Source organism: Oryctolagus cuniculus, chromosome 18 (genome assembly GCF_964237555.1).
Source record: "Oryctolagus cuniculus chromosome 18, mOryCun1.1, whole genome shotgun sequence".
NCBI lineage: Eukaryota > Metazoa > Chordata > Mammalia > Lagomorpha > Leporidae > Oryctolagus > Oryctolagus cuniculus.
This window is the reverse complement of record NC_091449.1, coordinates 57,738,783-57,750,125: the sequence shown is the minus strand read 5'-3', so window position 1 is coordinate 57,750,125 and position 11,343 is coordinate 57,738,783. Positions and strand designations below refer to the sequence as shown.

The following is an 11,343-nucleotide window of genomic DNA, read 5'->3' as shown; positions in this document are numbered from 1 at the left end:
GTGAGAGCATGACTTCCATTAAGACAAATGACTCCAATCAAGGGAAACCTGGGCCCATCAGAAAAGCCATTCATCAGGAGTGCACAGTGTTTACATGCTACGTGTTTCGTGTTCTTTTCCCCTTAGGTTGAAAAGATCAAGTGGCATGAGCAGCCTTTTGGGGAAAATCGGAGCCAAGAAGCAGAAAATGAGCACCCTTGAGAAATCTAAGTTGGACTGGGAGAGTTTCAAGGAGGAAGAGGGGATCGGTGAAGAACTGGCCATCCATAACCGAGGCAAAGAGGGGTAAGGAGGAGGAGTCTGCTCTTCTCCCAGTCCTCAGAACTCAATTGATTGCTTAGAGGCAAAGTGCAATTTTAAAAAGCAGGGGCTTTCCGTGGTGAGGCAAAAGCGGGAGTGCTCTGTTTGTCAGGGAAGCGCTGTCCTAGCGAGGGGCAGGTCCCATGAGCGGGAAAGTCGCTGCGGGCGAAGGAAAGGAGGCTGTGTGAGCGGCACTGCTCTCAGGGCCAGTCACATCTGCCAAGCTGAACTTGCTGAATCACGGCTCCAGTGAACCGTAGGTCGCCTGATGTGTTCCCGTGATCGGATCTGGCTCCTCGGAGCAGCCTTGGCCTGATCGAATCATTTGGCCTCCAGAGAAGCCAGACTAGTTCAGATGCTTCAAAAGCAACACAGCGGAGTGCCTAGATGTTGTTGCAGTATCATGGGAGTTTTTTATTTTTGTTCATTCGTTTATTGTTCGTGTCATTGTGACCCAGGGTGGGACTTCACTGGTGGCTACAGCCTGTCTGATGTGACTGCCCCTTGGACAGCATCCCAGGCCATTGCTTGCCCTCCTTCCTCTTTATTTTGAACACAAAGATATCCACCAAGTATGTATTTGGCGGTAAAAGGGATCCCTTCCTTCTCATGTTTGTTTTCCTGCTGATTTTAAAAAAAATGTCAAGAGAATATTTTCAGGGTCAGTAAGTACTTAGGGACCTCATAAAGAGTTCAGGAGCAAAGTTACTACAGAAGTGGGTTGAAGGCTCCAAGTCAGCTTCCCGACCCCTCTGGGTGAAAAGAAGTGCTGAGAGGCAGCACACCAGGCACCCCTGAGGTGGCTGTTCCCCACTGAAGTTGGCCTCTGAAAGGCCACCACAAAACACAGCAAACACTGGAGTAAGGAAGGTTTGGGGGGGGGCACTAACAAGCTGCCTCCCCGTGCAAGAGAAAACAGCAGCCTGTGCTAGAACAGGTCTTGCACAGCTTGCAGAAGTAAGGAAGTGGGAGCAGCGAATCCCATTAGGGTGGGGGTGGAGCTGATGCTTGTGATTGGGCCATTTGATCACCCGACTTTTAGTAAGCCAGGCTGGGTTTAGGGTCAAAGCTGATTGTACAAAGTGGTGACAGGGCCAGAGCCTAAGATGGCATCTGGGGCTTGAGATGGTGCCCCAGATAAGATGGCACCATTTTACTAGCACCCTCATCGTGTGGTTGTAAGGATTTCATGAAAAGATATATTTTATATATGTGTGTATATATATACATATATACATACTATATACATATATAGTGTGTATATACATGTTACATGTATGTGAAGTACATAAGGCACCATACAGCACACTTGTCATGTAAAAGCTTACATGAAATACAAGTCATTTGGGTTATTAATAAGCTAAATCAGTGGAAAGACAGGAGGGATTTTCTTGGGAGAGGTGGTCATATGCCCAGATTAATCTTCAAGATTATTTGAATGAACCTAGAAGCTAGCTGGTATGTTTTGCAATAAAACGTTTCAGTGACTTTGTGGACTTGCCTGACAGTCAGACTTCGCCAGAGGCAGAGGAGCCACAGCCATGTGGGAAGGCCCAGGATGAAGCACCAGGAGTGGGTGTTGGCTCCACAGGGCTGGGCAGCCCTGACATTTGCCCCAGGCTGCTCCACTCTGATTCAGCTCTGCTAACTTACAGCTCCCTCCTCTTCTCTGCTTTTGCACAGGGATCTAGGGCAACAGAGAGCTGCTAGTGTGTACCATGCTCTATTGCTTTCTTGGGTATTGATGATACAGGTTGGACAACATTCACTCTGTTCCAGTTAATGGAGATCTTAGAAAAGTAAGAGTTGGTGCTGTCGAAAATAAGGAAGAGTTAATCAAAAGTAGGCTGAGAGAGAAAACAAGATTAAGAAGGACAGCAGCCTGGTGAGGGCCTTTCAAGCAGGGAAAATCACGTAAGTGGTTTAGGGTAGCTCAGAACCTGCCGCTTTGCTGCTCTGCTTTTCCTTCCTTCGTCTGAGCACATACACCTCCCCCAGATTTCACAGATGAGATTATGGTGTCTTTTTTTTTTTTTTTTTCTTAAAGGTTTACTTACTTATTTGCAAGTCAGAGTTACAGAGGGAGAGGGAAAGACAGAGAGAGAGAGAGATCTTCTGTCCCCTGTTTCGCTCCCCAGATAACCACAACAGCTGGGCCTGGGCCACGCCGAAACCAGGAGCCAGGAACTTCTTGTAGGTCTCCCACATGGGTGCAGGGGCCCAAGCACTTGAGCCATCTTTTGCTGATTTCCCAAGCGCATTAACAGGAAGCTGGATCGAAGTAGAGCAGCCAGGACACAAACCATTCATTGCCCATGCGGGTTGCTGGCACTGCAGACGATTTCTTTACCTACAGTGCTGGCCTGGTGATTATGTTTTTCCATTGCAGACCTGATGATACTGTGCTCTGCCTTGACCCTCCTCACCTGCCTGCTCCTATGTCCACCCCATGCCTCCCCCTCGCTTTCCTTTCCCAGATTCTACAGATGGAGTAAAGGAGTCTTACCCTTATCCAGGGAAGGCACTGTAGCTCTGATTCTCACCTTGCCTGAGTATGAACTTCTTTAGGGAACATTTCTGAATTTCAGATGACAAGGTCGCCCCTGTACAGAACTACTGAATCAGAAAGTCTAGGACAGGTTGGTCACACCTCAAGTGATTCTGCTACACAGCCAGGGTTAAAAATCCTAGACAAATCATAGCATCAAAATTCTGGAGGCAAGAGCCAGACACCAGTGTCCTTTCTAGCATGCATACAACCAGAGAGCCAACTGCAGAGTGGATGCCATTGGGAAGAGTGCCACAGAGTTGGAAGGAGGGCAGAGGCATTAATTAAGTGTGCATGTTGGAATTTCTAGACTAGAAGCACAGTATATAATTTCCAAAGTAATAGAGGGATAAAAAAGATATAGGAGTTAAACAGAAAAGGCTAGACCAATAGGAAAAGCAAAATAGTATGAGATTGAAGACTAAATTTATCAATGCTTCCATGAAATATAGACAAAATCAAAGCCCCAATTAAAAGACAGTAATATTTTGAATTTTAAAAGACAAGTTATTGGCTATTTAGATTTATCTGAAACAATGGGATGCAAAAATACTGAAAATTAAAAGATGGGAGATAAATCAATCAGATACTGACCCCCCCCCCCCCCCCAAAAAAAAAAGTAAGCTTTAAGACAAACTTGTTTCCAAAAAGAAAGAATCAGTCTTTCCATGTGGTAAAAATACCCAGCTTCTCTGAGAAATAGTGGTCTGAGCTGGAGTGCGCTGTTGGGCATTATCTGCTGAAGCTCCACAGAGTCGTTCCTGTGATTCTGCACTTCCACTCCTAGCTTTGTCTCCAACAGAAATGAAATTAACATCCAGAAACTGGAAGCACCTCAGATGTCTATCTACAGGGTCATAGAAAATAGAAGCGTGGTATGTTCACACAGTAGGGTGCTATTCCTGAATGGGAAGGCACGCGAAGAAATTGTAGGAACATAACACAAAGGAGTATATGCCCTCAGTCCAAAACCAGGCAAAACCATTGAGTCCATTAGGTCAGTTTGTTAAGAAAGTCACAAAAGAGTACATGTAGTATCATTCTATTTATGTCAAGTTCAAGAAATAGATACAATTGAACTTCAGTGTTGAGGAAACAAAAACTTGAAAGTGAGGAAGTGAGTAACCAGGTCCTGGGTGAGCTCACACCACTCTGGGCTGTTGGTGTTGGGGTCAGAGTTACACAGGGGCCTTGTCAAGGCTAGCAGCCTTATACTTCTGGACCCATTACAAGTGCTTGCTTTATAATCATTCATTTACTTTGTCCTTGCATTCTTCATGTATGCTGTTTCACAATAAACTGAATTGAAGCTGAGTTCCAGTCTTGACCCAGCCATCAACCTGCTATGGGCCTTAGCCCCCCATTTCTCCATCTGTAACGTGAGGCCTCTTGAGTGGGCCTTTCAGGGTTATTGTGGGAGTTAACTAAGTATCAGAGATACCTAATATGTTGAGAAATGGTCCCCCAAGTCCTCTGCTTGCATTTCTTCCTCCCACCTGCCATTACTGACCATACGTGGCTCAAGCTTTACCGCCTTGAATCCATTCCTGGTGCATTCCTGCCAGCTCTTCACGAGTATTTTCCACAGTGGTAGGGAGTGGAACTGGGGACATCTGTTCTAGTCCCTCTTCCTTCTCTGAGCTGTTGGAGTTACAGAGAGGCAGAGGCCGAGAGAGAGAGAGAGAAGTCTTCCATCCACTGGTTCACTCCCCAAGTGGCTGCAATGGCTGGAGCTAAGCTTATCCAAAGTCAGGAGCTAGGAGTTTCTTCTAGGCCTCCCACACAGGTGCAGAGGCCCAGGGAATTGGGCCATCTTCTACTGCTTTCCCAGGCCATAACAGCTGGATCGAAAGTGGAGCAGCCAGAACTTGGAACTGGTGCCCATATGGGATGCTGGCACTGCGGGTGGCAGCTTTACCCACTATGCTACAGCACCAGCCCTGCCATCTCTTCTTCCACAGGAAAGCTCACTCATTCCAGGACTTAATTACCATTTTCTGCTGGTAAAGTCACTCTTCCCTACCCTGCCCGTTCCCCTGAGCTCCAGGCTGTCATTCAGCTGTCAGTTCACATCTCCGCTTGAATGTCCAAGCCAGACATCACACTTAATGTCCAAAACCAAACATTTGATCTCTCTCCACAAACAGACTCCTCTGACTTCTCAGAAGATGACACATCACAGTCCATGCCGCTGTGAAAAGAAAACCCAGGTGTCGTCCTCGATTTCTTCTCTCCCCATTTACATCCTGAGGTCCTGTTTGTGCTTCCATCACAGAATAGTTCAATCTGTGCCTCCTTATCCTGCCCCACTGCCACCCACCCCAGCTGCAGCCACTGGCATCTTCTCTGCTGCATGCTTCTGCCTCTGTGCCCTTCTAGCCATTGTCCAGCCAGCGCTTGGAGAGTACAGTTCAGCCTGTACTGTTCAGTCCTTCCCTGCCCTGACCCCTCCAGTAGCACTGCAGATCAGGGTTATGTTCCTTCCCCCAACCAGCCAGGCCCTTCGCAGGTTGTCTCCCACCCCCCGGCCTCTCTTCCTCATGTCTGCTGCAGCCTGCCTCATTGCCCCTCTGTGGTTCTCCTCCCCAGGAAGGCTGTATCCCAGGAACTGTTAGCCATATCACCTTGCTTGATTTTCTCTGTCACACTTATTGACTGATATGTGTTGTCCTGTTGGGGACTTATGGCAAGATCTTATTCCCTACTCTATCAGCAACACCCAGAGCAGCCCCTAGCACAGAGCAGGAACTGCACCATTGCAGTGTCTAAATGCCCATCCCACTGGCCAGCCGGTAGCCTTGGCTGTGGTTGGTTGCCTGATAGGATTAGCATTAACCATCCAGAAGAGAGGAGCATGATACATCAGAGTGATGCCTCCATCCATGCATCACTTTCAGTCAGCAGAGTTGGTTGAAATGTCCCCACCGATGATGGCTCAAGTGACTGGGTTCCTGCCTCCGACATGGGAGACCTAAGTTCCCAGCTCCTGGCTTTGGCCACAGTCCAACCGCAGCTGTTGTGGATATTTGGGAAGTGAACCAACAGATGAGGATTACCTCTCTCTCTCTCTGTGCATATATCGGTCTCTCAAATAGATAAAAACTAAAAAGAAATGGCCACCAGAAAGAGCCATCCGTCTAGCAAAGGTTGCTGCCTTCCGTCGACGCCCGGCGCAGCAGTCCAGGAGCAGAGTCAGTGTGCACTGGGTTGTTGAGCACAAGTCCCTCTAGCCCTGTAGCCTGTCTGGTGGTGGCCATCAGCAGCCTTGCTTTCCAGCAGTGCCAGCGTGGAGACTAGCATTGCTGGGGAGGAACCATGTGGAAAAGAAAAGAAATGCAGGTGTGTTTTTGACTGCTGTCATCTGGCCAATCAAATTGAAGCTCATGGAGCGTGATGATTGGAAACCAGATGTTTCTGTGAGTCAAAGAGGCATGACGGAGAGACCAGAGAAAACAATTTTCTTTTTCCAAAGAATCTGTCTCCATGACCGCTAAGTGTCTTTCAGAACCGGCGCATCCTTGAGGTGACATGGGAGGGAAAGCAGTGGAGAATAAATGGAATTAAAATCTCTGCCCTTTCATTCTGGCCCTTGAAGTGTTTGTAAATTAGATCCCAGCTTGGGAGTGTAGGCCTGTGCGGTATCAGGCAGATTGCTTCTTTCAGTTGTATTTCTGGGGGACAGCAATGACCATCTCATTACATCCATCCTGGAGCTGTGTTCCAGCCTTGGCATGTTCCACTGCCTATTGCGACGTGGTGTGAGAAGCAGGCATACCCCTTTCCATCCCGTGTTTGCTTTGCACTAAATGCTCACTTAGGGAACCACACACTGGCTCTGCTTGGAGCAGTGTGCGAATAATGACGCCGGAAAACGGCCTCAGTTACATGTGCCCGCTTCCGGTTTCCTGCGTCTCCCTGTGTTCATACGTGTCCTGACCAGCCTGCAGGAGGCCTCTCATGGGTGGTCAGCACGCCATTGGGCCTTCCCACTGTCGAGCCCTCTGACCTCTTGGGGGCTGGATTGCCCCATGGTGGCTGGTGACTGACATCTTCTCTGGCAGCATTTCCTACCCTCTGCCCCTTCCTTCTTCCCTCCCTCTCCATTTGCCTGGGCCTCAGCAAGATTTGTAGCAAGAAAGTAATTTGGGTTGGAAGGTCCAAAAGGTAAAAGATGTCAGAGCCTGGTATGTCTAACCTGGTTCTAAAAGGAAAAAAAAAAAAAAAAAAAAAAAAAAAAAAAAAAAAACGAGAAAATCCCTTAGGTTCTTGATGCTACTGGGATGTTTTATTATAGAAAGTGAAGACCGACTGCCTTTTAAATGGGCCACGAAAGACAGTAGTAGCAGAAAAGGATGATGTGTCCTCCAGCTTCCCTGTGGACTGGGCTGAATCAGGCCAGGGCCCCAGGAGGGCTGGGCACAGGTCAGAAAAGCTCCAAGACAGAAAATGAGCCAGAGTTACGATTCCCATTGCATCTGTCTGTGGCTATGTTGTTCTGGGACTGTGACCCGCATAAAGTGCTTGGAAACTCCCTGAGGGTTAGTTGAGATAGCTGAGCACTCAGGCCATCTTTTGGAAGCAGCCTTGCTCCTCTTCCTGGAATATTGGAGTATTCCTACTCCTCTTCCTGGAGTATTGGCCCGTTGGTCTCTGTTCCTACCGAGTGACAGGTCAGAAATGGAAAGCAGGGGACTGGCTTTGTGGAGCATCAGGTTAAGCCGCCACCTGCAATGCCAGCATCCCGTATGAGCACTGGTTTAGGTCCTAGCTGCTCCATTTCCAATCCTGCTAATGTGCCTGGGAAAGCAACAGAAGATGGTCCAAGTACTTAGGCTCCTGCCACCCATGTAGGAGACCTGGATGAAGCTCCTGATTTTTAAAAAAAAGAAAAATGGAGCCAGCGCTGTGGCACATCAGGTTAAAGCCCCAGCCTGTAGTACCTGCATCCCATATAGGTGCCAGTTCAAGTTCCATCTGCTCCACTTCCAGTCCAGCTCTCTGCTATGGCCTGGGAAGAAGTGGAAGATAGCCCAAGTGCTTGGGACTCTGTACCCCCACAGGAGACCTGAAAGAAGCTACTGGCTCCTGGCTTCAGATCAACCCAGCTCTGGCCATTGTGGCCATTTCAGGGAGTGGACCAGTGGATGGAAGACCTTTCTCACTTTCTCTGCCTCTGTCTCTCTGTAACTCTCTCAAATAAATAAATAAATCTAAAAAAAGAGAGAGAAAGAAGAGAAGAGAAAAAGAAAAATGGAGCCAGCCTGTGGCACAGCAGGTTAAAGCCGCAGCCTGCAGTGCCGGCATCCCATATGGGCACTGGTTCAAGCCTGGCTGCTCTACTTTCAATCCAGCTCTCTGCTATGGCCTGGGAAAGCAGCAGAGGATGGCCCAAGTCCTTGGACCCCTGCACCCACTTGGGAGACCTGGAGGAAGCTCCTGGCTTCAGATCAGCTCAACTCTGGCCATTGTGGCCATTTGGGGAGTGAACCAGCAGATGGAAGACTTCTTTCTCCCTGTCTCTATCTTTCTGTAACCCTGTCTTTCAAATAAATAAAATAAGGCCTAAAAAAAAGAAAAGAGAAGCAAGAGGAGGCACCATGGCGCAGCAGATGCCCACATCTCATATTGGATTGCCTGGGTTTGAGTCCAAGCTGTTCTGCCTCTGATCCAGCTTCCTGCTAATGTGTGTCCTGGGAAGCAGCTCATGGTGGTCTAGGTACTTGGCTTCCTGCCACACACATGGGAGACCTGGATGGAATTCCTGGCTCCTGACTTCAGCCTGGCCCTTCAGCCTGGCCCAGCCTGGCTGTTGCAGGCCTCTGGGGAATGAACCAGTAGATGGAAGATCAAGCTCTCTCTCTTGCTCGCTCGCTCACTCTCTCTCTCCCTCCCTCTCCCCCTCTCCACCCTCATTCTCACTCTCACTGCCTTTCAAATCTCTAAATCTTACATAAAAAAATGGGGGACAAGAACCCCCTACACCCTACCAGTTCCCATGACATTTTTTGTTTTATTGTACTTCTCACAGAGTCATTGTGTTCTCAGAAGGATATTGTGATTTTTTTAAAAAATATTTATTTATTTATTTATTTGAAAGAGTTACAGAGAGGCAAAGGCAGCAAAGAGACAAAGTCTTCCTTCCACTGGTTCCCCAAATGGCTGCCATAGCAGAGAACTGGATTGGAAGTGGAGCAGCCAGGACTCGAACCAGTGCTCAGATGTGATGTGGACACTGCAGATGGCAACCTTACCCACTATGCCACAGTGCTGGCCCCAGGATATTGTTAATTTTTACTATTGTTTTACAGAGAAGAAAACAATAAAGCACAAATCATTAGGTGTCTTGCCCGAAGTCAAATAAATAGTAAGATGTCAGGGCTTCTGTCCTCTTCAGCACCTTTCTGTCTCTTAGTGGTGGGAGAGTCCATGTCAGTAGAAGTTTTGTTCATGGTCAGCTCTTGGCAGTAAACCAAGGCTGTCACAAGGATCCTGTTAGCAGCTGCAGAGGGCTGTGAATGAGTGAAGCTGCCAGACCTGCTGTGATGGCCTTTGTGTGAGATGCCCTTGAGAATTCACTGCATCCTGCACTTGCCGCTCATTGCTGTCTGAAGCCTTCCCTAACCCTGAACTCTGCCATACCTGCCCATTTAGTGTCCAGCCTGCACTTCCCTCTTTGTGGTCTCAAGGTCATCTCAACCCAGTGCAGCCTCTGGGAACTCGCAGTGGGTTTATTCGTGCTCAGTGAGCGTCCTAATCTAAGTATCACTTCCTCTTCTCTGAAGGAAAGCAGAAAGGAAAAACCACAAACATTGAAGCCCACAGACTTACTCCTCCTTCTCTCCACCTTGTCTCCCCGGCAGGTACCCCCGTCAGAGGGTTTATAGCAAACCTAAGAACGGGCCTTCCCTTTTCCTGACGGGGTCCTGCACTCAGTGACAGTCTGGCAGTGAGAGTCAGACTCGGAGCTCCTGCCCTCCGCAGTCGGTGCAGGGTCAATAGCTGTCAGGCAGTGAGCGGGTCTTGCCCTTCCCAGGAGGCTGCTGGGAGGGAAAGTGAGACCTGAACTCAGCAAGCGGACACAGGTTCTTGAACCTGGTAACGATCTCACCGTTAAGTGTAATGACCTTGCAACAACAGATGCACGTTTTCCACAGTGCAACAAAAGAAAAATTAGTGCAGAGATTCAATTATGTCTCCCATTTTCAATGGCAATTTTGCTCTCTCAATAGATTAATTAGCAGCAGAGATCTCCTCCCCCCAGGCAAATGGCAGCACACTTTCATGGCAAGACAGTGCATTAAAATGCAAGCTGTGTCTCACTGAGCACGCCTGCCTGTGTCAGCCTGGGCTGCCTTCCCTCCTGCTTAAGAGGACTGGGGGAGGTCTCATTTGCTGAGCAGAGCCCCAGCCTTTGAAGGGGACCCTGCATGTGGACTGCAGGCCACAGAGATCCCTAATCTTGTGGTGGGGGTCACTCTAACAGGTGACCCAAACTGGTGGAGAAGACAAAGGAGAGGAGCAAGGTAGGAGTGGAGGCAAAGAGCAAGGCCAGTTAAGTAGCGTCAGTGTGCACTCCACACACTTACGCCTTCTTCACAGCGGGCCCCTGAGGTCTTACTACTGTGCTGTGTCTTCCATTTTCAGATGCACCTTTTTCACGTTGTGATTCGGATACGTGGGAGGCATAGCTTCTGCTCACCCAGCTCAGTACCCACTAACCCCAGAACATGTAGCATCGTGTACTTTCTGTAGAGCTAGACAGAACTCAGAGAGATTGGGTCCTTGCCCAGTTTATGTGTGACCAAGCTAGGGTTTGGACCTATGCTTGGCTAAGTCGTTTTCTTCGTGTTCCCCTAAAGTCTTGTTACAAAAGCGCCCTGTTTTCCTGGCCCCAAGCCTCTAGTGTTCTTTCCCTTTGATGAGGTGTTGCCCTCCCCTCTCTTCATTTTATTTTTACTCACATCTGGATCACAAGCAACCTTGTTTAGCTGAAATATGAGTGCTTTGGATGTTACTGAAAGAGTTGTGGGTGGTCGCTCTGGGCACCAGCTGTGTTCATCTGTTTGGGACGACTGCACCCCGTTGATAGCCGGGGGGCCAGATGGAGCAGGGGAGGCCATGCTCCCCTCTACTCTGCTGACAAGCGCTTTTTCATCTTCCTGCAGGTACATTGAACGGAAGGCTTTTCTAGACCGCGTGGATCACAGGCAGTTCGAGATTGAGCGGGACCTCAGGCTGAGCAAAATGAAACCTGGATGTCTTGGGGGAAATCAGTAGCCGCTTAATCCTATTTCCAGTGTGAGCTTTTCGTGCATCTGTGAAATGTTTCCAGTGTTTCTCATTCACTGCTTCCAGGCGAGATCTCTTTTTCTACGTTGAAGTTCCATGTATGTATCCTGACTTCATGTGATTTCATTCATTTTACTTTGAAAAGTTGCTCCTTAAAAAAACAAGCTACAATAAAAAGTGGTGCTGTGAGAGGCTGCCGAAGACGA

At 48.4% G+C, this 11,343-nt stretch overlaps 1 protein-coding gene across 4 annotated transcripts in view; it reads left to right on the top strand.

Annotated features, from left to right (window-relative positions):
• The window catches only part of CFDP1 (craniofacial development protein 1), a 121,794-nt gene extending 110,451 nt beyond the window's left edge, over positions 1–11,343 (top strand). For 2 of the 4 annotated variants that reach the window (XM_002711685.5, XM_051847303.2), the window contains exons 6-7: positions 127–285; positions 11,014–11,343. In XM_002711685.5, the coding sequence (XP_002711731.1) occupies positions 127–285; positions 11,014–11,125 (271 nt within the window). In that variant the 3' untranslated portion in view covers positions 11,126–11,343. Of the gene's footprint in view, positions 1–126; positions 286–11,013 lie in introns of those variants that run through there. The other 2 variants (XR_011384094.1, XM_017342366.3) reach the window with 2 other exon arrangements.